This window comes from Parus major, chromosome 1A (genome assembly GCF_001522545.3).
Source record: "Parus major isolate Abel chromosome 1A, Parus_major1.1, whole genome shotgun sequence".
Taxonomy (NCBI): Eukaryota; Metazoa; Chordata; class Aves; order Passeriformes; family Paridae; genus Parus; species Parus major.
The window spans coordinates 34176116-34203319 of NC_031773.1; the positions used below are offsets into that span (position 1 = coordinate 34176116).

Genomic DNA, 27204 nt, shown 5'->3' on the forward strand with positions numbered 1-27204 from the left:
CCAACTGCTTTAGGTCTGTTGGAGTTATTTCAGTTTACACCCTATGAGAATTTGGCACAAGCATTTTAAAAGGCAATTAGGCCCTAAAGCAAGAGCAGACTGTGTTGTATTTGAATTTCTAACTGAACTGTAAGTAGCAATAAATATAACATACAGCACAATTATGACTTGCACACTCTCCCTTATTCAAGAAAAGGAGAATATCTTTACATTTTCTTCTTTGATCTCTCTAAGCATTACGTTTCTTTTTATAATACTGTAATTTTATAGTTTTAATTAACATGACAGATTGAAATATAAAAATATAATTAAAATACAGACTAACAATTAAATTCCTAGGGTAGCAAAGTAATTCTCAAAAAACATTTTGAAATATGTGCTGATATCATCTGTGAATTATTAACACTTTAATTAATCGCCCATTAATTCATACATTGCTATTGCATTGGCCTGAGAATAATCATTAATACATATAAAATGAAACTCTTATCCCAAAATTTTAGTTGACTTTGGTTAAGTGCTATATGGTTATCCATATTGTCAAAGATTTTTTGATGTAAGTAGCAGGAACATTTCATGTTACCTATTTATCGATGTATATGTAAGCTGAAGAAAATTAGAAATAAAAATATATCAATTATATATTGACTATATATTTATATAAGGGGAGTAAATATATGTGTAGTTGTCTGCTTGTGTACCTTTAACAAAGTTTGATAGGAAACAAAATTAAGATAAGATTCAAGATTGGTAAATTGTTCCTTGAACAAAGGCAATTTTTTAAATCAGAAAAAGTTGTTTGAGAAAAAATATTTGAAAAATTATGTTTTCTTGTTATACTTCCATGTTGTTCCTCCCAAAATAGTAATTTTCCCCATTAGAAATTGGGGTAGTAGGTTAGGATTGATAGTAGTGTTATTGGTGTAGCTCCTCAGAGAGAAGTAAATTACTGGCAAATACGATACTGCGGCAGGATGCAAATGAGAGCCCCATTTCTACTTGTGTCAGCACAATTTTTTTCCCCAGACTTCAATGAGACTGATTTCACCATGGATCTTTATCAGGTATTTAGAACAATTATGGCAGTTGGAGGAGGCAGATCAGGCTTTTAAGAAAGAAGTTTCAAATTACAAAAGAGAGTTTCTTATCTGTACACAAGGTATAAAAGACACAGTCCATGATTGCATTAATTTTAATGGAATTTTCTACATACTAGTGTTTTAGCACCAGATTCAGGAGCGTACACACAGTAGAACAGCCCCATCTTTTGGGGCTTTTACTGTCTCAAGCCTTCTGAACTTTCAATTTATATTCACCAGAAAAAAGTACTCTTTTCACTTTTCTGTCTGGAGAGGTTATTATCTGTAGCATGTAATGAAGTAAATGATGAATATAACATCTGTTTTTCAGGAAAACATACAAATACAAAACTGACTGTATTGTGACTCTCTTGGTATTAACCTAGTCATATATATAGATGTAGATACAGAAATTTATATATAGGTATAAACATATCCATGATAACATTGTCTTAGTATGTGCAGTCTTTGCTCTCATTCCTTAAATAAAAGCAGCCAACCAGTTAGTGAACAGAAGTAAAATGCAGAGTCAGACACATACAGAAAGGATTCTAGTTCACAGAATTATTCTTGTAGAAATCTTGTAGAAATCTTTGCACACTTCAAGAATGATTTCCGATTGCACTCACAATTCCATTGTGTGTAGGATATTGCACTGCATGGAAACTGATAAAATATAATGCAATAGAAGTGATGCAATGATATATTACCTATTCTGTATGAAAGGGCATGCACTGGCATTAGTTTAGAAACATTGAGTCAGTCTGGTATTCATATCATAGTTTACTGGCAAATACTAAGAGTCAAATATATTTATCAGATATTTGAGTGTAATGAATTTCTACTTAATTGTATCTGTTCTGAAATACAATTACAACAGGTTCACTGAATTTGCACTTTCACTAGTAATGAAGCTTGACTCCTTTTACATTGTTAATTCTCATTATATATTGAGTCACACTGAGATCCAGTGTCATCTGTTCTCCTATGTTTCAGCACCTTGCAATATTTGGTAAGTAACTTGTCTCAGAAAATTCCATTGTTCTGATCCTGTTAGAACACAGTATGAGTATTGATGAATGTAAACATATGCTTTTTCCCAAGGACACAGTTACCTCCCTTTCATGTCTTTTCTTTAGGTTTGATACTACTAGATTTGGAAATACACAGATGCTTGATCAGCATTTGTTGGACTAGGTCTTATTTAAGCAGAGAAGGAAAGCAACCACTATTGCTATTGTACTGTCACTGTCTTCTGCAGACTGAGAAAAGTAGCTGGGTTAGATTTCCCATAGGTTCTTTCTGCAGTTAGTGGAAATGTGTTTTCTTTATTAAATGCCACAGTTTTTTATCTGTAGAGAAGACTTTTTAGTGTTTCAAGTTCACCTTCATCCCAGCAGGTATAGAGGAGATAATTGGTACCAGGTAAGGTTTGTCCTGGTGCATATAAAACATCCACACAAAAAGCTGTTTTGAACTGGCAAAAAAAAATTATTGTACTAGAAATGTCAAGTTGACTGTTCTCAGTCACAACTCATATTTATTTGCTTCTTTCTGATGAATGAAGTTTTTCTTTTCAGACAATCAAAGGAAAACAAGAAAGAGGTTTCTGATAATTTTTGGAGCTTTAGTTCTCTTGTATGGGAGTGTTCTTTTGACTGGATGACCACCATTTAATAAAACTATGACAGTGCAGGAGAGGTCAGAATATGTCAAAGGGATCAGCAGATGGGGAGCACTCAAAGGAGAACAAGACACACCATTTCTTATATCTGATCATAGGCCATGAACATGACCTGCATCACTACAACTATTCCAACAGTGCACACTGATAGCCAGTGTGGCTCAGCAGCACTGAAAGACGTTTTATAAATTACTGCCATTTAAAAGTATGGGGGCCAGTTGCTTTTCTCTCAGTTCATTTATTTTACATCTTTTAGAAAGAAACTTGCAATAGTATAAAAACTGTGCCTAAGCCAAAAGTGTCCTGGCTTCAAGCACAGCAAGTAACAACGCTGAAGGAGGTGGCTCTTCCCTGTAAACTTTTCTAGCCTCCATTCATTTGCAAGATTATTCAAAGCAGTGCAAGTAAGATCTATTAATGCAAAAAAGAGGATTCTTTTTCATTACTTACATTAAAGACCTGTGACATATTTAAGCCTGAATGGGATATCTCTGAGAGATTTTTAAACTAATGTCAGAAATGCTAAAAATAGAAGAACTTTTAAAACTGGATATTCAAAATCGTGCAAACATTGAAAGTCAACCATTTGGTTATGTAAGTTCTAAAAACAATTTCATTTTTGCTCTCAGAAATTATTAACTAAATACTCAGCTATGGGGATAGGTACTCTGTCCATTTTCATTTGTTCAAGGAGAAATTATACCTACCCATTCAGACTAAAATTACTATCCAAAGTACATACAAAATTCAGTAAAATACTGGGCAACTTCCCTCAAATAATTTAGCTAATGGAAAACAAAATCCCTGAAGTGGAGAAGAGTAAACCCTAGTAGACACTTGATACATTCTGTAGTGTCAACAAAGGGATGAATTTTCCCTTATGCCAAGGCTGAGAATAGAAACACAGTAATAGCAAGAAAATGCTAAAAGGAAGACATTAAAAATTTTCAGGAATAAATAAGCCAAATTTCCTGAGCTTTGCAGCATGCTGTAAAGGGCTTATGTGCTAACTTCTATCCAAGAATACTGAAACAATTAGACAACCATCCAAATGAATAATTTTTGCTGATTTTTACCAAATACTACAGTGCTGGGGAATTCTAATGGGCTGGGAAGATGCTACTATTGTGCCAGAAGTTGTTTCAGAGAACATCTTGGGAATGAATAGGTGCTTTTGCTGATCTTGTTCCAGAGAAAATCATGAAAAGTGCATAATGGAAAAGCATTTTGCATGGTAAATGAGAGTCAGACAACATTATTACATCAAAAATAATTGTTGCCAGATGTCTGCCTTTTCTGACACTGTCAGGTTGCTTGGTGGGAGAACTACAAGGACATATATATCCATACATGGCATTTGTGATACACTTGATGTTGCCCTATGCTGAAGTACATAAAGTTGTACATGAAGAACATGATCTGCTGCTGCATCAGCAGAGGAATATCATATAGGATAGTTCTAAGTACTGTCTGTAAAATTAGTGAGAGCTCTTTTCAAATTAAAAAATATTCAAAGCAGAACTTCAAGAATGACCTGAGGTTGAAAGAAAAACTCAGAAGGAGTAAATACAGAAGTTGTGCCTACCAAAAAGTTTAACATGTTGCTTCTGCATCTGTCTAAAGTGTTTGTACAAGAGACATTTTTAATAATTAGGAAGTTGTGATCTAAACGGAAAAGATGCAAAAAAATTTTAAAAGGGTTGTAATCTGAAAAAAAAACACCAGAAATAAAAATTACATTTTAGTTTAACAGTTTAGGTAACTAACCCTCTGAACTGCTCAGGAGCATGGCTGTACATTTTCAAAAATGCCAAACATTAAGGTTTGCTGCAGAGAGCCACAAAGATGCTCCAAAGCTGGGAAAAATTAGTATTTAGATATTGAAATGAAACGTTAAAGCTGCACAGTGTCCCAGTCGTATTGCCGCAGTCCTGCATTTACAGGTAATTTCCACAGCCCTTCTCCAGGAGCTCTTTAAATAGGTCTGAGTTTCTCAGCTAGCCCACTTTATGAAGAGTATTAAGTTCAAACAGGGGTTATTAATTAACATGTAGTGCATTCAGAAGTTTGCATTGCCTCAATTATAAGTGAAGAAGGGGTGGCAGCCTGAAGGAGCACACTTTTGAGTCTTCAGACATATGGGTTTAGTTCTCTGTTCTTTATCAAGTTTTCCATACACTCACAGCAGTAATTGAAGGGAAAATCTCAATACCTGCCCCGTCTAAGGTCTTGCAAACTCATAACTTTCTGGTTCATCCAAGCTCATGTCCAGAATTCTGTCCAATCGTGTCATTAAAATGGCAGAGCAAAAAAGTGCTGTGGGGGTGAAGTAGTCTTTAGGTTTTCTTTTAAACAACCATATCATAAAAACTGAAATCAGAATTAGACTGGTCTCAACCTCTTCTCGTTAGTGATCCACAAAAGGCATTTACTGTTAGGAGCACAATCTATTGTGTCTAACATAGCACATGCTTTCTTGATCCTAACAACCCAAAAGTCATTGCTATTTGTGTTCAGAATGAAAGCTGAAGCTTGCAGAGGGTCCTCTCACATCTGAAAAAAGGCCCTCACATCTGAGCCTGCGAGTGCCTCATCTTGGAGTAAGAGTGAACCAGGTTTGGCTTGCCATGTCCACCTGCAGGAATTCAGCTGCATGTGCCCAATACCAGGACATCTCCTGATGTCTGGAGATCAGACTCCATAACACTCTGCAGTGAGAGACAAGCCCAGCAGCTCTGTCTGATGCTGATTGTCATTGCAGAGCAAATTACCTTCATGTAACAGAGCTAGCTCAACGTTACAGGTTATGTAGCTCAGCAGGGATGTCTATACAGGAAAAAAGCCTTTTCCACTAACTGAAAAATCCTGAAAAGTCTCTGGAGTTAAGATCTAGATGTTTTCTTTTTATTTTCTTTCTTTTTATTTTTCAACATATAGCCAAATATACCTTTTTATTTGCTTTATGAAAGCAGTGGCTAAAAGCAAGGCGTGCACAGGACCCTGTAGTTAGCTCAGGGAAAGCTCAACCCCAAAAGAAGAGAGCATTTAAGGGCCAGTCAGTGCTGGATCTTTGGGACTCCAGTCAAAAGTACTTGGCCTTTTCTATGAACAGTATTAGCAAATCAGGTGCCTATTTCAGCGCTGTAGGTTCCTCTCTGGCAGGGTGGTACCTAAGGAACTTCCTGGGACTAGTCCTGTGCTCTCTCCTAAGGGGCCAGAGGCCAAATCAAATGTCAGCTCTGGTATCACATCAGCTGGGCTATGGGCTCTGCAGTTCTGGTGTGCAGTGTCTTGGCTGATGGGATGTACAATTCCACTTGGCTTAACTTGTTCTGCAAAAAGGGTTACATCATACCAGTTTGAATTTTTTTGTCAGCTAGGAGCACACACTGGGTCCCTACTGACTCAAGGTAACTTTACTGGGAAGTGTCCCTTAGCAGATTTCCAGGTAGGGTACAGGCATCACAGTGAATTCAGGCTGAGTTGCAATGTCAGAAGCTGAATGCAAGATCACAGAGTGGGTTGGGTTGGAAGGGGCTTTAAAGACCATCTAATTCCAACCCCCTTCCATGGGCAGGGACACCTTCCACGCTACCATGTTGCTCAAAGCCCTATCCAACCTGGCCTTGAACATTTCCAGGATCCTCTGGAGCTGCACTGATGGAAATGACATTATTTCATATCAAATAGATTCTCTCTTTCCTAGATACAAACCTTACAGAATGATGCAGTCTTTTTTTGTTGTTCTTTTGTTGTGTGTTTGTTTTGTTTTGTTTTGTTTTTTGTCAGAGTAACATGCTTTACAGAGGTATTTGGTGTACTTACCTAGGTCTGTAAAATACCTTCAGGCAATCTGAGAGCAAGATGCAGTAGAAGTAGGGGGGGAAAAAATTTTAACAGATACGTTTTTTGCCAACCTATTACACATCTGCTTACAGGGAAAACTGTTATTCCACCAGTACAGCAGTTTTATGTGTAGTTATTTCAAAATGAACTCTAATCATTGTTATGTACATTGTTATGTACAAATGAGTGAACTGTTCATGGAAATCGTACATGCACAATTCCAAAAGTGCATGCTTGTAAGTCCTATGATGCTCATGGTTGCCACTATATATTTTAGTTGCTGGGATTGCTCTAAATCCTGAAAAGAATATGAATAATTCAATGTACATTGTAAATCATAAACCAAATTTGCAATGAAATTGAATTTTTTTCTCTTCAGTCCAGCTTTCTGTGGATCAGCTCTGCAGTAACAGGCTTCCTTTTTGCGGGGGGGTGGGGGGAGCTTGTTTGTTTGTTTGTTTGTGTTTTTGTTTTTGGGGTATTTTTGGGTTTTGGTTTTTTGTTTGTAAAAGTGTATTAATGACAAAACTAGGCTCTTAAACCACTGCCTCTGGCATCAGTGGCTCAAACATAGCTGTGTTGCACTTTTTAGCAACCAAATTAATTCCACATGAAGAGAAAAACTATTCATTCTTTTCCTTTTTCAAACTTTGCAGACGTCTTGCAGGAAATGGCTTGACATACATTCCTAAGGGAGCATTTGCTGGCCTTTTCAGTCTTAAAGTGCTGTAAGTAAACTGTGTGTTGTTTGATATATTTCTGATTTCCTTAAATGCTCTAGGGGACTAATTAACCAGTGAAGTTTTGATCAAGTAAATTACATATTTTGATCAGCTCATTTTGAACAATTCAATTGAAGATACATATGAACACCATTAAATCTTTGTTTTTTTCACATAGAAAATATCCTAAACAAAATTTGGAAAACATTAATGGCATTCTAAAAACAACTTGCTCATCAAGTAGATGTGTCTGTACAATATCAAAGGTACAAACTGATTCAGTTAATAGTTTCTTTAATTATCTCAAAAGTACTGATTTCAGCCGAACTTTTCATGATCACACAAAACTGGGGATTTCCTTTTCTTGAGAGACAAGGGGGGGAAAAATGGTATTGTAAACAACACAATGTAATTTAAAACACAATTCACATTTCATATATTGTTCTTTGCACTGTAATGACTATTAGATAAATTACTAAAAATATTACAAAACCCTGCATTATTTGGAGTAATATGACAGGATGTATACTTAATAAAATTACTAGCAGGCTACATCTCACAATGTTTACACAAGGAGGGATCTTTGCCCGTGTAAAGTTCACAAAAACTGTGTTATTAGCAGGGACCAGCAGCCTCCTAGGCAGTGTCAAGCCAGGCCTGATGCTACTGTACAAATCTCTACTGAAAAAATACTTACCAGGAAAAGAAGCATGAAGAGATTCCCACTCCATCTACTTCTAAGTTGGCGAGCTCTAACTCTTGTTGGCCCAAGCAGATTTAGGCCTGCCAAAAATTATTTCATTTACAATGTCCCATTGAATATGCCTCCTTTTGAAGGCAGCTTGTACTACTTCAGATTTAGCCACATAGAATATTTATAGATGTAGTTGGTCCAAACAAGGATGTTAGGTAGTGTCAATGAAGCCATATTCAAAAGGAGGAAAATATTCTATAGGAGTGGAAGGTGATTTTTCAATCTTTGCAAGGAAAATGATGTGATATTTCAGTAAAAAGATTTGTCAAGTCATTACTAGCAACCTTTGGTCTGAGAAAATTTATTTCCCTTAAAAAAAAAAAAGGCAGTTTATTTATAGAAATTAAGTTTTATTCAAACTAAATAATAAATGCCTCACACAGTTAAGAGTTAATTTGCCATTGTTGCATTTTCCTGAGTAAGGATTTCAAGGGTCAGTCCTTCACAGTTTCATCAGAAGAGAATCACTCCAGAAGGACAATAATATCAGTACATGAGAATGAAAATTTCAGAGTCACTGGAGGCAATTAGGCAGTTATAAGCCCTATTGAAAGCAAATCGGATTTATTCTTTTAACTTCCTTAGCTGCTTTGAAAACCCTGCTTAAAGCTGATGCCTAGCTGTTAATAAAGCTAATATGCTACAGGTATTTGTTTGCTTTGAAGAGAGCAGGCCTTTGACAGGGGCAGGGGAATGGACTATTAGTGTAACTTTATTTGTAATCTTGAAGTAGGACCAGTACAAAGAATGTAAGCTTGGAAGAAAGTTTGCAGTAGAAAGAAATGATCTTTGCTTTTGTGCTACTCAAAATGTAGGATGCTGCAGAATAACCAGCTACGCCAGGTTCCTACCGAAGCACTCCAGAACCTGCGCAGCCTGCAGTCTCTGTGAGTATTCCTGATTAATCAATTTGCAACCTTGCATGAACATTAATATACAATTACCTAATAATTATATATTAATATTACTTTGTAATGTGCTGGATCAACCTTTTCTTTTAATTCTCTTTGAGCTGCTTTTCGAGAGAATTGTACTCTCAATTAAACAGCAAAAGTGATTGATTTCGTTCCAGTAGTTTCATGACACTGGCAGCCTCTTTGTAGTGTTATAGACTGGTTCAGCCTCTGAGAAGACACTCCTTGGCCTGCAATGTTTTCTGCCAAGAACATGATTTCTTGTTAGTATTCTTTACCAGGGAAGAGAAGGAATCCCAAATTACTCCCTTCCCTTTTTTTTTTTTTTTTTTTCCATTTGGTATAATTTTTTTCTTTTTAAGCAGTATGGAAAACACTAATAACTCATGAAACAAAGTGTACTAGAAGATGCTTAATTATATTCTGTGCTTCAGGCAGGCCTCTGTATTTATAGTTCTTGATTGTCCGTGCTGACTCAGTCCACAAGCTTCAATTTTAACAGAACTTCTGCCAGAACTGCTAGACCAAGACTGAAGAGTGGCTGCTTCGTGGTATGAATGAAATTATTTTGGTGTGCTTCTGCCCAATAAGAATGCTTGTACCAGGCTGTGCTAAAAGCTGACCTAGCCCAGCATCCATCCTGCAATAACAGATGCCAAAGGAAAGCAAGAAGGTCCAGCAAAGAGTGTAACACTGCTTTGGTAAACTGTTCCAGCAGAGATTTGCACTCGAGGACTCACTGAGTCTATCGTGGCTTTGATAGCTAAAGGCTTTTCTTCTGTGGGTTTGTACAATTGCATTTTGAGCCAGTGAAACACTCATGATTTTTTATGTCTGCTGATCAGCTAGCCTGTGTAGCAAGGTACCTTCCAATATTTACTTGGAACTCTTCACCACATTTGATGTTCTCTGCAGCATCAGGACAAAGCAGAAGCAGCAGTTCTGTATTCGTGTACACCAGTTTTATATACCTCTCTTCTATCTCCATTAGTCAGTTTTGCAGATGCAATCTGTTAGGATTGTCTCTTTTGTGGAAGCTACTCCATTTCCTCTGTCATCCTTGTCATGTTAATGAACTTTTTTTCAGTTCTCATGTATTTGATCTCAGACAAGTGAAGGAGGGAGAAGCCCTGTACAGTGTGTTTAAAGTGCTTGTGTGCCATGGGTTTATAGAGGGCAAAAATGGATGCTTTTTTGTTTGCTTTGCTACTAATTCAAAACTCTGTTTTGTTTAATTTTTTTAACCTTTACTGAATGCTGAGCTGTTATTTTCATTCTTATTGCAACTGCAGGAGCTCTTTTTAGCATGTTAGTAGCTACTCAATAACTTGTCCTGTAAAGTTTGAATTTCCTTTTTCCCCCAGTGCCTCTCTTGACACCTATCTGTACTGAACTTCATCTGCCATGTTGTTGTTCAGGCACTTTGGCATCAGGACTTTCTGCTGCTGCACTTGCAGTTCGTATTTTGAAACCACAAAGACATATTTGCTGTCTAAACACAGGCTGTGGTAAATTGAGTTAGCTTCTGAACTACCAACAAAATTTTATTGTCACCTGATACAAAGAAAAATTACAAAATTTTCTAAAGCATATACTGATTTTGAATCTGCAGCATGAAATATGTAGATGACTGAAAACAGAGGCAGTTCTTTGCTCAGAGGAAAATAACAAATGACTCTTCTGTGCTTTAATTGACCACTTTATATTGTCACAGAATTATTCTCAAATAAAATTATTTTCCTAAAACGTTGCAAGATCCAAACAGAGAGTTCAATCTGGAAGTTCAAATAGCTTTCACAAGAAATGTTGTTACAGTGTGCACTGATCACCAACGTCACAGGTAAAAGTCTAACGTTGACAAGGATAGAGCAAGCATTTGTACCAATCTGGTTAGAGTTGTGTTGGTTGAGAAATGTGCTATGTTGAACATACTATTCTTTTTTGTGTAGGTAAAGAAGTTCCACCAGAAGGTCAACATATTTTGTATACATTTTGTTCAGCCAAAATCTGAAGACTAGAATTAATGAAATTAGTTTATTTTCAGAAAAATCACTTCATCTGTGTATAACTTAGCACTACAGAGACACACATTATACTATAATAACTCCCATGTTCTTATGCCTGTCTTAAACTACTTTTGCCTCCTTAATGTACAAAGCATTTGTTGAGGTTTCTAAAGGTGAAACAGCCCTAAGAATTAATTATCTTATAATTGTTATTTGGTCAGTGCCTTTTTTCTTTATTGACCAGACACAGACAGAAATATCTCAGCCCTATACTTTTGAGGTTACAGTTCTTTCCTTTGATCTTTGAAAAAGTCTTGAGAAAATGCTGGTCTAGTGACTATATTAGGTTTTGTTTCTGCTAAACAAACAAAAAAGTCTTGCTGAGATCACATCACTCTATACACATTCTGGACCAAAACATGATAAGCCAAGCCAACAAGAGTTCCTTTGTTACTCTGAAAGAGATTGTTAAATTTTCAGTACAGTTTCTAAACAAAATGACAGTCTCACTCAGGCTTTGTTGCAAAATTTTTTTTCCTTGAGTGAAGAAGTTGAAGAAGTAGACTGGAGTTTATGCAGTCTATTTAAAGGACTGAATTAAAACAGAAGAGAACAGGAATGGTCAGTAGAAACCTTTAGACAGCTGCCTAGCAGACCCAAGATGGAATGATACGGGTTTGTACAGAAAAGCTACTATCACCTGAAAAACGATCACTGGCAAAAGAGACCTCTTTGAGGAAAAGAAAACTATTATTCTTTTGTTTGCTTAAAAGGGGTTGTGCCTGCCAGATAAAGGTGTGCACAGATTCAGTTTCTTGTTTCATGTAGTCTAGGACTTTTCTGTTCGCAAGGTTGTTTTGCATTGGTTTCTGATTTACAATAGGATTTCTTGAAGCCTTTTTAATATCAGGAGTCTTTTCAAGAGTGTAATTAAGAGGTTAAAAGCCTTCTCAAAAGCAGTTTCTGTAAGATAACAACTTCTTCTATTTATTATGTTTAGGTCTGCAGGTGGCATGATTTCTCAAAGCCTCTTAACCCTTTGCTTTAGGTTAGCATCTGTGTGGGGGAAAAAAAAGAAAAAAAAGCTGGTGATGGGACTCAAGTCTCTTCCTTTTGTGATTTTACTCAAGAAAGGCAGTCATGCAAAGGGGTAAACCATAGCAACTACCTTGATACCTTAATCAATGTGGAGAGGATTATGTTCAAATCCTTTTATAAAGTATCCATGTCTAATTGTGCAGATGTGCATAACATGTACATACGCACACATTAATATTCCATGTTCACTCATAATGCAAATTCATCACAAATTTTTGCAAGCAGGGTATTTCTGAATGATATGCTCTCCCTATTATCCAGTTCCAGGCTAAAAAATGGCAGTATAGATGTCAATATTGATAGACCCATTAATTGATGTTAAATGTGGTACAGAGAACAAGAGCTGATGCGTTGCAGGAACAAGCAACAATTTCTTCCATCTTATTGTCCAAGTAGTACTTTTGCCAGTATGTAAAATGGTGTGACACATTTGAGTGATAAATATTCATAAATTTCTTAAGGCTTGACTTAGCTCTAGAACAGATCAATCTTATTCAGACAGCAGATATTATTCAATAATTACTATAAAATGAGAAATAGATACAAAAGTTAACCAAAAACGTGTAGGATTTGTGAATTTCACCATTGACAGGAAAAATCTATGAAAAAACCTTAACAAATGAATGACAAATTTTTTTCTGTCACTGAAGCAATGATTGAACAATATTAAATATTAAATAATATAAATAATATCAATATTAAAATATTCTCCAGTTTTATAAAAGTCTTTGTAGTTCAGTAGTCAAAACCAGCGATGTGCTGCTTTGATTAATAAATAAGTTCAGCTATTAGAGTTTGGGCAATGTTTGCATAGGACTCCAGTTCCCTCTGTCATAAGAGAATTAAAGAAGTAATGAGCACATGCTGATTTTGGGATGTGGTTTTGAGCAGAAGGGTATCTGTACTATTGTATGGGCTGTAATTTTCCTCTGATATCTAGTGTGAACACAAATTATCCAGATTGCTAGTCCTAACAATTCAAATGGCATTTATTTCTGTCAAGCACAAAATAGTGTGCAGATACCTTGATTGAAAGGGAGGAACACAAAATCACTGATGTGTCACAACTTAGTACTTGGCAGCAGGGTTCATAGAGTCACTTGAATACTCTCATCCCTATTGGTCACCTTAAGCAAATGTATTTCTTTAGTACAGACTATAAGCAGGAAATCTCTGGATTCTATGTTTCGCACATCATCAATATCTCCATTCTGTGTTTAAATCGAGAAAACTTATAGTGATTTTTAACATATATGTATAGTTCAAAAACTTTACATACATATATTGATATGTTATTTTCAATTAGAAGCTTATTTTCTGACAATTTTTTTTTTTTTCATTTAATGCAGATATTTGTTTAAATAGGTATCTTTGTTTCTCTAGTACGATCATCTTGTTTTCAGATACACCCTTTATATATCAGAACTGACCAGAATTGACATATAATTTCAGTATTTTCAAGCAAGAAGGGACTGGTCAAAAACAGGCAAGGCTATATCAGTAATCTTTTTTTTACTATTTTCCCGACCATGTTACTATATATTTTATATTACTAGCCACTGAAAAGTTCCAGATCTCCATTTTCAAATGTTGCTAAATGAAGAAGAAAGGGTAATTGGCATTGCAGATGGAAAAGCAAAGCTTCTGCAATTCTTTTATTGGAACTATTGTAACACAGCCCTTTGCAGTGAATTCTATAAATGAAACTTCTTTCTGTTTATTTTCTTGTTTAGACATCATTGTTAATGAGCAGCTCTTACTGCTGCTTTGCCAGATACACAGTCAAAATTAATAACAGGTCAGGTGTTACCTCACTACCCATGCCACACAAGCCATGAAGAACATTTTAAAAAGCAAGCATTATTTACTGCATCACCTGCTCTCGTTCCTTTTTAATTTAAAGGAATTTTACTTTGACAGTGGAAAATAGGGCAGAATACAGTATAGCCCACAAAGCACTTTAAACAGTTGACACATGGCAAAAATAAACCATCTTTTTTCCCTTAACAACCTGCAAAGCTGCAATTTAGTGAAGCAAATTAATTGGACTTTACAAGTAACAGTAAAGTAGTATCAGTGAAATTTCTTAAAATTTTCCAACATACTTTGTAGATTTCTTACATTTTATTTATATGGTATTTCAGTATTTATAGACCCCCTGATGGTAACACCAGGTTTTACACAAAATATTGTCTAGAATTCATCTCAGATGTTCTCAGTACTTGCCTGTCTGGAACAGGCCAGCAAATGGATTTTTCATTGTCCCTGTACTCCGCCAAATATTTGACATTTCAAGAAAAGTTTCCATGCTTGTTGTTTCTGATCAAGCACTGGAAGACTTTGAGGGCACATAGTTCTGAAATTGTTCCAGTTCAGACTTAAAATTAAAAAGCCGCTTCCCCCCCCCCCCCCCCCCCCCCGAAATGTTAAATTTGAACAATTATTTTCCAGTGTGATGCTTCTGTTAATAATCCTGATTTTTAGTTAGAAGACCAAACAACTTTGATGAAGTTAAATTCTCTCCAGAGAACTGTTTTCATGAAAAGACAGGAACCTTAGTTGTGGTTTTCCATGTCACACCTCATGATAATGAAGGCTACAGAAGGAATTATCCTTAAGAAAGCTGGTACCTCAGCAGATGCCCACAAACTCCCAGAGGAGGAATTTCCCACATTTGAAATTGAGGTTGTTTGTACCCATGTAGATGTCTACACATACACAAAGACATCTCAGAACTTGCTGTTGCAGTCGTTTTATTGCACACCTTCACCGTCTGGGCTGCTACAGCCCCAGGGCACTGGGCAACAGAGGAGTGACTGAAACATCAAGCAGCAGTACAGTATCAGACCACCCCTCTCAGTCACAGACCTTTTTCTGGATTGATAACCAAGGTTATCAAGGTAGAGGTTCAAGGTTACCTAAAAAGCATTTGCTACTGTTTTTTTTATGTGCAGTCCCAAACTCAACCACCCAGTTGCTCTCAAAGTGGGGTGCAAAGAGACTGTATTAGATCTGCAATTCCAGGCCACTGGGTGATGTTTCCTTTCATCCAATAGAAGGCACCAGGCATCTGACTCCTGTCTTATGAGTAATCTCTAAAGAGGTGGGGTTTATCACATCTCTAAGACAGACAAATTTCTCAACCTCCAGACTGCTAGCCAGAAATCATCCTGCATGGTTGAAGCCCGTCAGGATGTGTGGGAGGCCGAGAAGCTGCTGTTGGAGTGTTTGGCAGTACAGGGGCTTACACCAGATTTCCAGTCAGGTCCTGGGGGCCATGCAGTGGCACGCTGTGCTAATCAGAACCAGCTGAACAAAGCAGGCAGTGCTTCAGAGCGCTCCCAGGCCTTGGCCATGGCTGCCCGCCCGGCTGCGCTGTTAGCAGGATCCTTGGCACACTTTTGACCCACGCCAAATAACATTTCCCTGAACTAGGGAATGGGTTTCATCTGGTAGATCACATGCGTCTGGGACTGTCCCTAGCAGGTGACAAGTTTCTTGGAAAGCTAGGAGAGGGCACTCCGAGCCATTTGGGTGAGGACTTGTGAGTGTTCCCAGATATATCAAACATGCCTGTCTATCTGTAGGGTCATGATGTGATTCTGCAGCCAGCTTCCTGGGATAATCCAACAATTCCTGCTAGCCCCCACTTTTTCCCAGTTGTGGGGATTGAAAGTACCTAGTATCAGAGCCAACCTTTGTATAAACGCATCAGTGCAGTTGGCTTCTTGTCTGTATGCAGTGTGATAGCATCCATCAGCTTGAATGCAGGTTTACCAATACTCCTGAGCACATCTGGATGTGAAGAGAAGCACTACAGATTGAGAAACTCCCAGGGCTGTGGAAACCTCATGTAAAACTGAGCAGTGGGACAGAAACAAATGCTCCTAAACTGTGACCTGTGATTTGTCTTTTTTGGTCCTGTTGTTGCCATGCAGGGTTTTTTGTACCAGTCTTGTAAAAGTGAGATGTGAGAACTGCTGAGCTGTTGTGCTGTACTTAAGCTTTTTACAATAGTCCTAGCATTTTCCCCTGTGGACTGAAGGGGATATCCTGCTTAAAAGACCAGGTTTGAAAAACACAGCTTACTGCAGCCAGCTCTATTTTTATTACATCCACTTTTCAAAGCTAGTTTAGATGCCACTTGCCATTACTTAAATGAGACTTTAGTCAATCCTGTGAACAAACCCTTGAGAGGGTCTGTGTAACAAAGATTGTGGGCTACAAGTGACCCTCTCCTGGCCTTTATGCCCTCCCCAGACAGGCCCTGTCCACAGCCCCCATCCATCATTACTCCACACTTCATGGAGAGACTTGACTGAGGTTCCCTGCATACCAGAGCTGAGACAGGAGAAGAGAGAGGGAGAGAGAAGCACACTTTCTTTAATCCACCATGCCTAAAATCAGTCCTCCTGTGCCCCCACTTCTCTGCCTCCCCTACCTGTTACAAACACTCCCTTTTCCTTTGGTTTTACTTCTCCTACTTTAAACTTAAACATCAAAAGAAACATTTTATCCTTGACTTCTCTATCCATCTTTGTGTCTTCCCTCTTCTCCAGACCTTTCATTGTGTTCTGGCCCTCATCCATTCAAGATGAGGCAATTCTTTTAATAGCTGTTCATTTCAGAGGGAAAAATGGCTTGGGAGAAATCTCCTTACTGATCTATCTAGCATTTGATTTAAACCTGAGTGAATGAGCAAGGCATTCCAACAAGATATTAAGGAATTTCTTGATTGCAAGATATACCCAGGTTGTAGCTGTTTTTGGGAGAAGATACAGAAAACAGGGGGGGAAATTTATATATTTTTATATATATATATATATTTGTATGTATGTGTATATGTATGTGTGTATATTCCTTTAGAAACCTACCACTGGCATGAAACTTAACATCCATTCATATTAAATTGATAAAAAATGCAAATCAAATCTTTTTCAAACATTTGCCTTTGTCTGTACCAGTAAATGAGGTTTTCATTCTGCAGGAACAGTATCTTTTCAGAATTTGTGTGCATGGTCAGAGAGTTCACAGTGTGTCACAGGAAACACTAGTGGGTTACAGTCCACATAGTTCAAGCATTTGCTTTGAAAGGTTTAGACATTTTAAGTGAGCTCATGGTGAATTTCATAGTGGCTGCTTTATTTACATGCTGCCTATCAGAAGAGATCAAGTATTTCTGTTTCCCTAAATTAGCTCTCTCTGGAATATAATAGCAGCTTTCAAACTCACCACATGTTATCTACATATATTTTCAGTTAAAAATAGGGTCATGTTTGTGAGTTAATGGGTTTAGTTCTGAAAGTGCCAAAACTTTGATCAACACATGTAAAACAATTGGCTGAAACGGGTGATTTTGATCAGTCCTTTATACATCAGTGTGCATTACCTACAGTATGACAGGAAACATAACCACTATTGAAACCTTTTAATATCTGCAAGAGGGAAAAGGGTGCTTGGAAATTTTAAAAAGATTAGATAACGAAAGAGCACTTGAGGCAGTACTTCTTATAAGTACTTGCAGGATACGTAATCCAGTTACAGAACCTGAAGCACAAGTCATTGCAGCTTTTTTGTTTCTTCCAAGCTTTATTTAAACAATAATTCAACTATCTAGAATTTCATTTGCAGTATAGCAGTTCTGTTTTTCTTTCTGTTCTGTGGGTTTTGTTTACATAGCCAGTGGTGAGTTTATATTTGGAAACTTCAGCTATTAAAAAAAAAAATAAAAATCTGTTCCTTGATTTGCTACACAATATTGGTAAGATAAAAATCTCAGTCTCACCAAGGACAGCAGAAATGATGCCATTTCAGCCACAGGTTCACATACAAGTAAGTAACTGTTGGCTTCTCCACACAGCCAGGCATCCTGTGAGTGACTTCCATGGAGTGAGCAAGGGACATCAGGGCTGCACAGGCAGGCGTCCTGTTGAGCGAGATGTTAACTGCAATACTGCAGCACATGTAGTTTGAATAAAGCCTCCATTCTTTAATCAGTGAAACTGTCAAACTAAGGCAACTGTAACTTCTTAGTTTACATACCAGCATCACCAGCAGGGAAGAAATTTACTTTTGACTGAACACAAAGAAACCTCATCTACTCATTTAAATTATACCTTATTTGAAAACACAGGCATAACATGGTTGTTGCCTGGGGAAAGGAGGAAGAACAACATGAGTATTTCTAAACATTTCCAGCCTTATCCATTTGTTGACAGACCATTGAGTTATTTTGGAAGCTCTGTCTCTGCTGCCTGACATGTCAGTTATTATACTGAAAATTTAATTGTACAAGGGCTTTGACACTGAACCTTATAAATTTGTTCCAACTGACCTTGTCTCAGTTATTTTCCAGCCTGGCACGGAGCCTTAGCAGTCATTATTTGTTCTCATGCAGTAGGTAGGGCCAGCATGGAACAGGAGATAGAATGGACCTGACATTTTACATGACTGTAAATGAGGAAGCAGCTTTAAATAAAGAGATTAATATGCCCACCACAAAGAGTATTGCATTTCTCTCAAAGAGACCAAATTTACATTGTACAGAATTACTCCTTTGTACCCCAGGTGTGGCTGTTTGTTCTTAGTGTTTTCAAACATATATTTAAATTTATTTCTCTATTACCATTCAGTTATTTACTCCTCTCTAAACATTTCATGACAATTTTTAAAGACAGCTTTCATGTTAGGGAAAAGGTATAAGTCACTGCAACACATTAAAAGCAGAAAAAGTGTATCAAGGGCCCACATCCCCAGCTGAGTGTTTCACAAAGTTTCAGAAATCTGAAGTGCACTTTTAAATCTTTCCCTGAAAGAATAACAATGAAAAAGCAAAACACAGGAAAAACAAAAGCCAGTGAACAGATGACATTATATATGTAGCACCACATCTGAAAAAGGTTCACTAAATTTAATCCTTAGTTACACAAGTATGACAACAAAGTATCACCTCCATACTCTGCAAAGGTACAATGTGCAGTTGAGCTCCCTCTGTTGACTCTGCAGCAGCTGAAATGCATTTAGTAACTTCTTTTTCAATACAAATACATCACATGGGCAATACTGATCTCTAGGTAAAAAACATTATGTTCCACTACTAAAAAAATGTGAACTTCAGTTCTCATTAGAATCACTAGGATGAACCGTATTTGCACTGGAACAGGCTCCCCAGGGAAATGTTCACAGCAGCAAGCCTGACAGAGTTGAAGAAGCATTTGGACAATGCTCTTGGACACATGATGTGACTCTTGGGATGGTCCTGTGCAGGGCCAGGAGTGGGACTCGATGATCCTTGTGGGTCCCTTCCCACACGGTTTATTCTGTGATTCTATAGCTGTAATATTTAAGAAAAGGTAAAGCAGGAATCTCCAGAGACTCAGAAGCGAGTTCTATTTATGGGTCTTGGAATGGGTGTTTAACATATGGAAATCCAAATTATCTTGCAGCTCAGTGATTTGTAAGTTCTGAAAGAGAATCTCTGGATGAGTTCCTTGCACTTCTTTGTTCCATGATTTCAAACAATTGGGAAAAGAAACAAAGTTATAGCCAGTCTTCAGGGAGACTTTGCTCAAAAATGATCAGTGTGTGCTCTCAGTGAGTTGATGGCTCCAAAGAGCTGTCTCTGCAGATCCAGCTGACAAGCAGATGTGTAAGCACAATTTGAGATCTCAAGGATGAGGCTGCAAGCAAGATGGGAAGGTAGAATCTCCAGGAAATGAAAACTGGAAGTGGCAACCCATGTCCATCCTTTGGGGTTATGTTCATGGTGGTAACTTCTTATAGCCATTGTGCAAAGCCACTTCTCTTCACTTGAAGTCAATTTTCTCTGTTTCTTTTTCTCCTAGGCGTCTGGATGCCAACCACATCAACTATGTACCCCCCAACTGCTTCAATGGCTTGGTCTCCCTTAGACACCTGTGGCTAGATGATAATTCCTTGACAGAAATTCCCGTCCAAGCTTTTAGGAGTTTACCAGCACTTCAGGCAATGACATTGGCACTGAATAAAATTCATTACATACCGGACTATGCCTTTGGAAACCTCTCCAGTCTGGTAGTTCTGTAAGTTCTATTGATTGCTTTTTATACACAGTGTCTTCTTGCAGGGCTTTGGCTTCTTGGAGAAACAGATTTTATTGCATCTTTGTACTAGCATTTTCTAAATCACTTCTTTTGATCTAGCTTAAAAGTTTCCATCTCAATAACAAAATACTCAAGGGAATTAAAAATCACCCTATCTGGTCAGCAAAACAAACAGGAAGGGATGCATTGTGTGCTATCTAAGATTGAAAGAGGGAAGATTAGAAACAGGAAATGAACGGAAATCTTTCTGGGGGACTTGGAAAGAATGCCATCCAGTAGAAAAAAATATGTATTTCCTGTCATAGAAAGTATATGTAGTTTTGTATTTGGTTATGTTTGCATACTGGTTCAACTAAGTGAAACATGCACGGCTGGCACCAAAATCTGGAAGGCATACTATGAATCATGGTTTCAGCTTCTTATCTTCTGGGAATTTACCAAGTGGAAAAAATCTAGACTGGCTGGAGAAACTTAAGTGGAGAAGTAATTTCAGGATGCTTTGGAAAACATTAGCATTATTAAAGAGAGAATTACATTATAGGCTGCCAGAAACCATGGTCTTATATATAAGACATGTAGCATGTTGTAGCATACTCAAGCCCCAGTGTAAGCGTTGAACCTGGCACACATCAGGGCTCTTCATTGACAGCTACAGTCACTGTCTCTGCCTCCATGGGGCCCCAAAAATGGGGGTTAACACCTGATTTGTGCTGCAAAGCCTTTGCCTTCTCTTTACATTAAATATCAATCCCATTCAAGTTAAAGAATAGCTGGACTTGTGATTTGATTGACCTTCTAGACTTACATCAGCAATGGAAAAGACAAGAGGCTGTTTTGAACTCTGTTCTCTAGACCCCTACCTGAAATAGAGTGGTAAGAGCACAGTTAAGAAATGCAGGAGAACATAATTTCTTTTCAAGCCATACTTGCTTCTGCTCAGTTAGGTTTCCTTATTTAAGCTCTGCCTTGCTTAGTTCTAATCTTCTGGGCTTTATAGTGATTAATAAATTAATCATTCCTCGTGACCTAAAACAGCTGATCTTTTTGGCTCATCAAAATCTTTGTGTGTGGTTCTGCTTTCATTGGGTTGTGACTCTATACAGTATGGCAAATTTTCAACACAGTGCAAAAGTGCATGGTCAATTGGAGCAGCTCAAAATCTTTATAATTAAAGATCCAAACATAATTGGAATTTGAAGATGCACTCTTCATGCTAACTAAAGTATTAAAGGTCAGAGTACTCATAAAAAAATACAGAGTTGATTAGGTTTCTTCCTAGAAAAGTAAAAACCCAGAACATTTTTATTTTGATGTCAGAATCCTTGCCTTTGATGGATAGATTGACTTAGTTTCTCTAGGTTCTGCAGAACATTTGGAGAGCCTCTGATCTTTAACAATATTTTTGGAGTAAAATGAGGGGCCTGGCAGCCACTCATTCACAGCCTTTCTTTTCTCTTAAAGCCCTTCTCCCTTAGTTCCCTCCACTACAGGGGTAGGATTTTGACGACAAAATAAAAGGAAAAATCTGGGGAAAAGGCATTCCTTTTAAATTACATGATCTGAAGTGGATACAAGTTGAATCTAATCACATTAATGAGCTTCACTCAGAGTGGTTTTTTTCTATGTCAGTCTAAAAGGCAGAAATAGGCAGAACTCAGAGCCTTGGGATGGGACAGGGGGTGGGTAGAATTGGTTAAAATATATAAAAATTACTTTCAATTACTGAAGATTTTAGGAAGTAGTTATTGATTTTCATAATTTCAAGGAAAGGCAAGTTACAGCACTTCTAAGATTACTTAGTTCACTCATCTCAGAGAAGCTACAACTTTTTGTGTTACGGCCTTGTGCTTTTTTGCATTCTGCAAGCCTGATGCCCCTTACCTGTCTATTGTGTTACCCATCTCCTCAGTGGCTGCTCTTTTGGGCCATACCCTCTAACACGCTCAGAATATATATCTTCCAAATATACACCTCACACCCCACACACAGTTTTTAAGTCATGTTACTTAACTGATTAGCTATCACTGAGAATATGTCTATTCATTATGCAAACCCCAGCCTGGAACTACAGGATATAACACTTTTGAACAATCTAGGTGGTTTTAAAACAGATTCCCTCTGTGAAACCAAATGGAGAGATGTTGAGAGAATGGGTGGAGGGTGGTAGAGCTGCCTCCATACGTGCTTTTGCAAAAGCATGGTTGCATATAACCAATGCATCCCTGAAAATAAGTTAATTTTGATTTAACCATCAAAATGTTTTGCTTCAGTCTACTGTGTGCAGTGTGCTTTCCTGACTGCATACTTAATGTTCCCCTGCAGACATCTCCATAACAATAGAATCTATTCCCTGGGAAAGAAATGCTTTGATGGGCTCCACAGCCTAGAGACATTGTGAGTTGACCTCTTATTTGTTTCTTTTTTTTTTTTTTAGAGTGTTTTCATTAATATTCTGAAAGAATAAAAATAGCCCAAAAGCCAAATGTGGGTTTGGGCTTGCCTAATCGCTACAGGATCTAAGTGATAGTTCACAATGACTCTGTGTAGTAAATCCTATTTTTGACAAAAAAATTAGTTTGCTTTTTTAATAAGCATTGTCAGTTGATAAATTGTTTGAAAGACAGTTGAAAACTGTGTTGAGCATATAAAAAGAACTGAGTATTCATGAACTTATGGTTGCCTAGTTTAGTACTATTTATTTGTCTTGTTCAATCAGTAAAGCTAATAGCTAGATTGGGAAATTGCCACAGTGAAAAGTTTTAACATTAAGAAACTGTCTTATCATAGAGGAGAGTTATAAAATTAGGTAGGTTTATTTTTTATATGTGGAAGAAGCAAAAGTTCTAGGTAGTCAAATTATGCATGTAGTTTACAAGTGGGAGAAATACTTCAGTTGTATCCAAGGTTTTTTCTTTAGAGAGCTCTGATAAAGAATATCACTGGTAAAGACTGAAACTTCCTCAAATTTTCACTGTAATTCTGTTTAGACCAAATTTTCTTAAGTTATCTAGCAAAAATATATTCTACATAAAATACCAAACAGGAATGCAGTGCTAATGGTTAGCAGAAATTATTTTGCTACAGTTAGTCAAATACAGATGTTGTCTTCTGGAGTCACCCAGACCCCAGAAATGCCACAGGGATAGTAAAACTGCATGTGCTTCCTCCCGCACCTGCTGCAGTCAGCTGCATCATTTTCAATGATTTTGGATGTTTTACCCAACCAGGATAGAGGTTAAAAACCCAGTTATGAGAAACAAATAGTTTCAGACATGGATATTGCTAGTCTAAAGGTGGCTATTTGCTTTCCCATCAGCAAACCTGTGTCCTGCCCACTTTCAGCTTTCACTAAGATTAGGAAGCAAGAAGGTTTGGCCTTCTTGGGGTTTTTTATCACCAGTTTGATTGCCTTGATCCCTTGCCACTGAATTGCAATTTTACAATTTGGACTTTCAGCCGCCTGTGAGTTGAGAGGAAGTCCCTTAGTGTAGCACCGGAAAGGGGGACGGGAGAGGAAGAAGGAAAATGTAATGGTTTGGTTTGTTTATTTAAGTGATATTCACATGGCACTTGGTCACAAATGGGGAAAAACAGAACAATAGAATAAGTAATTGCAAACCCAGTCCCAGACACCTGGCATGAGAGAGATGAAAACACAGAGGACAGTCACAAACCCAGGAATAAATGTAGGTGCAGCCACTTCCCTGCAACAGGACAGTGTAGCACTTGCCTCAAGCACAGTGATTGCATAATGCATAGACCAGTTCCCAGATAGTCTCAAAATAATCTGAAGAGATCTTGGTGTATTATGGACGCCAGCTTTAAGATGGTTTGTTTGCATTGAGGGGTAGGTCTGGAAATCACATATCACTAGAGGGCAAAACCAAACCATACATGCCTGTAATCTCTTTTTGTCAATAAGCAGGAGAGATTTACAAGCAGGAAGGAAAGCCTTGTTGAGTTCAGACAGCAGTTTCCTGCCTGCATTACTTCAGCCTGATACTATTTCAATTTCAATCTATTGTAAACTGTGGCTTGGGTTTTGCCTGTTTAAAAAGGCTTTCGCTCCAGTTTTTCAGACAATTTTCCTCACAAAACATTTCCAGAGCACATCACAGTAAACTGGCATATCTCAATTTTAGTTTCAGCCATCTCCTAAATGCTAAAGGATACATATGTCATGCTGAGGGCAGAAGAAGGATTATAATCCATTCAGCCTACCAGAATAGTCTAATTACTGCTGCAGCATGAGCACTTCTTAAAGCAGAGGTCACTAATGTAGCTACACTATCGTTTTTACAATTTGTGTGGTTAGAAGTACTCTCTTGACTGTTGTCAAGTCTTAAAATTAACAATACAGTTATAAATCTTAATAAAGGAATGTAGTAGACATGTAAAGCACAGATCACCAGTCATTGAATATTCTTTTCAAAGATTTCTTTCCCTGTTAATACTTTAATGTAATGCAAGGGATGGGCAATTTATAAAACAGCAAATCCCTTAGTAGTACTCAAATTTACTTACATTTTCTTTATTACAGAATATCTAAAATGTAACTAAAAATAGAATGCTGATAACAAATAGAAACAATAATGTGCTCCAAATAGACTTTGTTGGAAAATATCCATACACTTTTGAGGATTTCCTGTCTTTGCTGTATGCATTTATTCAATACATCGAAGATGATAGTTCATTACAAATGCCAACAATTCTATGTTATCTGTTATGCAGTGCATAACCCAAATAATAAAATCTATTTTCATACAGAGATTTAAATTACAACAGTCTGGATGAGTTCCCCACTGCTATCAGGACACTAACAAACTTAAAAGAACTGTAAGTACAGAGTTCATATTAAGAAGAAGGATGTTTTGTCTAGTGTGTGATTTATTTTTTTTTAATGCTGGTGATTTTATCAGTAGTCCTTAAAAACTGATATCCTAGGAAAAACTAATAAGCATGCCAACATACATAAAAAATAATTTTAAATGTTCAGTTTAGACCATTCAAGTTTTGACAGCTTTTACTTTTATATTGCCTTGTGCAGTGAGTCTTTTCCAGGAACTTCCTCTTTGGAATACAGTAAATAACAAACACAATTAATTCACTTTTAGTCCCAAACACAAGAGTTAGATTTTGTAAACTATCCAATAATATATTAGTCTTCTAGCTAAGAAGGCATGGCATCTTTATTAGTCCATGAGGTTTAATTAAACTTTACGAACTTCCCACCCTCGTCTCTATTAAATTAAAGCAATTTCTTTTCAATATATATAGTCAGTTCTTTGTAATGTTGTGAACACTTTGTAATGCTGTTCAGTGTTTGTAATGTTGTGTTTGAATGTGTGTGAACACTTTTGTGTGCACAGGCATAGTTTGCATCAAGAAAATCAACAAATTTAATTATTCAAATTTATTTTGAAAAATTGTTGAGTTATTAAAAATTAAAATTAGTTAAATTACGTTCACACATCATACACACATTAATGCATATGTTCAGAAATCTTTCCATTTAACTTATTTACCATGTTAGGGGTACTACCAGCATAGATTTTTGACAAAAATAAGTAATCATATTCTAGGTGGACATGGTTGTACCCCTGCTACACCAAAAACTGGTCTAAAAAACAATTTTAAGTAGCCACCTGAGATTCTTTCCAGAGCAGGTACCCTCAGATACTGTGGACTCCTGCTTAGCACATCCAGTGTTGCCAGAATGCAGCTCTGGAAGAGTCATCAGAGCTGTGAGTTTCCCAGCCCAAAGGTTCTCAGCTGCTGTTTATGCCATAAAATAAATGGTATGAAATCCAGTGATCTCAGAGGATTGCCTTTTTGATGACCTCTGGAGTCAGTAGGCAAAAATGGGTATCTCAGTTTGCACCAAATGCACCAGCAAAGTGCCTGATGTGCCTGAGGTTATGTACTGGCCCCCACAGGATTTCACCTCTGAGTATCAACTATGTGCAAAAACATTTGGGGTCTGAAATTGCAACCTGACATCCCAAATCCCGCACAGTTCATGAGACCATGTGGTTCTGTGGGCCCTGGGAGCTGATCTTGTAAGGCTGGGATGTCTTCCACAGAGCCCCTGGAAGGCCAGCCCCACAGAGGCCCAGCTTATTGCAGGGCTACCTCAGTAAAGGTGTTCTGGGTGGGACCTCGTGTCTCTCTCGGACTTTGTGCCTGGGCTGAAAACACAAACTGTGACCTTTTTGTGCACAGCTAGTAGCAGATTACCTCTGTGAGGTTGTCATGCCATCTCCTTGGGTTTTTTCTGCCATGCAAGACATCCCATTCAAATCCAGTCAGTTTACTGGTTCTAGTTGAGATTCCCGTTCTGCTTGGAACCTGCAAAGATGACAGGGATGTAAAGCCTTGCTGTGTAGCTCATCACCAGTAGCACGATGCCTAAACAACTAAAACCGATAGTGTGGGACCTGTTCATGTAATGGCCAAGGGTGCTTGCATCAGTGAACAATTGGAGGCTTAGTAATGCATAAATTTAAGCTGGGAAGCCTTCTTCATACCCGACTGAACTAATGGGAGTTTCCCACACAAATAATCATTGTTCTTTTGAAATCTTAGTTGTTCCTTTTGTTTTTCACAATAGAGAATTACTCATATGAATGAAATCCAGTAATTAATGATGAGACGAAGATTTGGCTCTATTCAGCAGGCTCAAATACATTTTGTTTGAGTCCACATTTAAAATATCCCAACAAAAATGTGGTTGTGGGAAGATCAACATTACAATATAGTGTATAAAATAATTTCCTTGATAAACTTGTGCCATCCAGCAAAATAAATACTTGCAGTTTAACAAGCACAGGGGGAAATATATTGTTAGCTTCTTAATAATTAATATCTAACTATTGATATTCTTAGTTCATAGACGTGTATATTTACATAGTATCTATATACATACATGCATATACTCTGAATTTTAAAATGCCATTTTGAAGTTTACTTTGTCTGGTTTTGTTCATTTAGAGAAGTTCAGAATTTCAGCAATTTTGCTCT

General features: G+C 37.4%; 1 protein-coding gene across 3 annotated transcripts in view; it reads left to right on the forward strand.

Moving 5' to 3' along the window:
• The window catches only part of LGR5 (leucine rich repeat containing G protein-coupled receptor 5), a 90188-nt gene that overhangs the window by 43423 nt on the left and 19561 nt on the right, over positions 1-27204 (forward strand). For 2 of the 3 annotated variants that reach the window (XM_033514618.1, XM_015629160.3), the window contains exons 3-7: positions 7266-7337; positions 8901-8972; positions 19948-20163; positions 22507-22578; positions 24952-25020. In XM_033514618.1, coding sequence (XP_033370509.1) covers positions 7266-7337; positions 8901-8972; positions 19948-20163; positions 22507-22578; positions 24952-25020 — 501 coding nt within the window. The remainder of the gene's footprint in view (positions 1-7265; positions 7338-8900; positions 8973-19947; positions 20164-22506; positions 22579-24951; positions 25021-27204) is intronic. The other variant, XM_033514617.1, reaches the window with a different exon arrangement.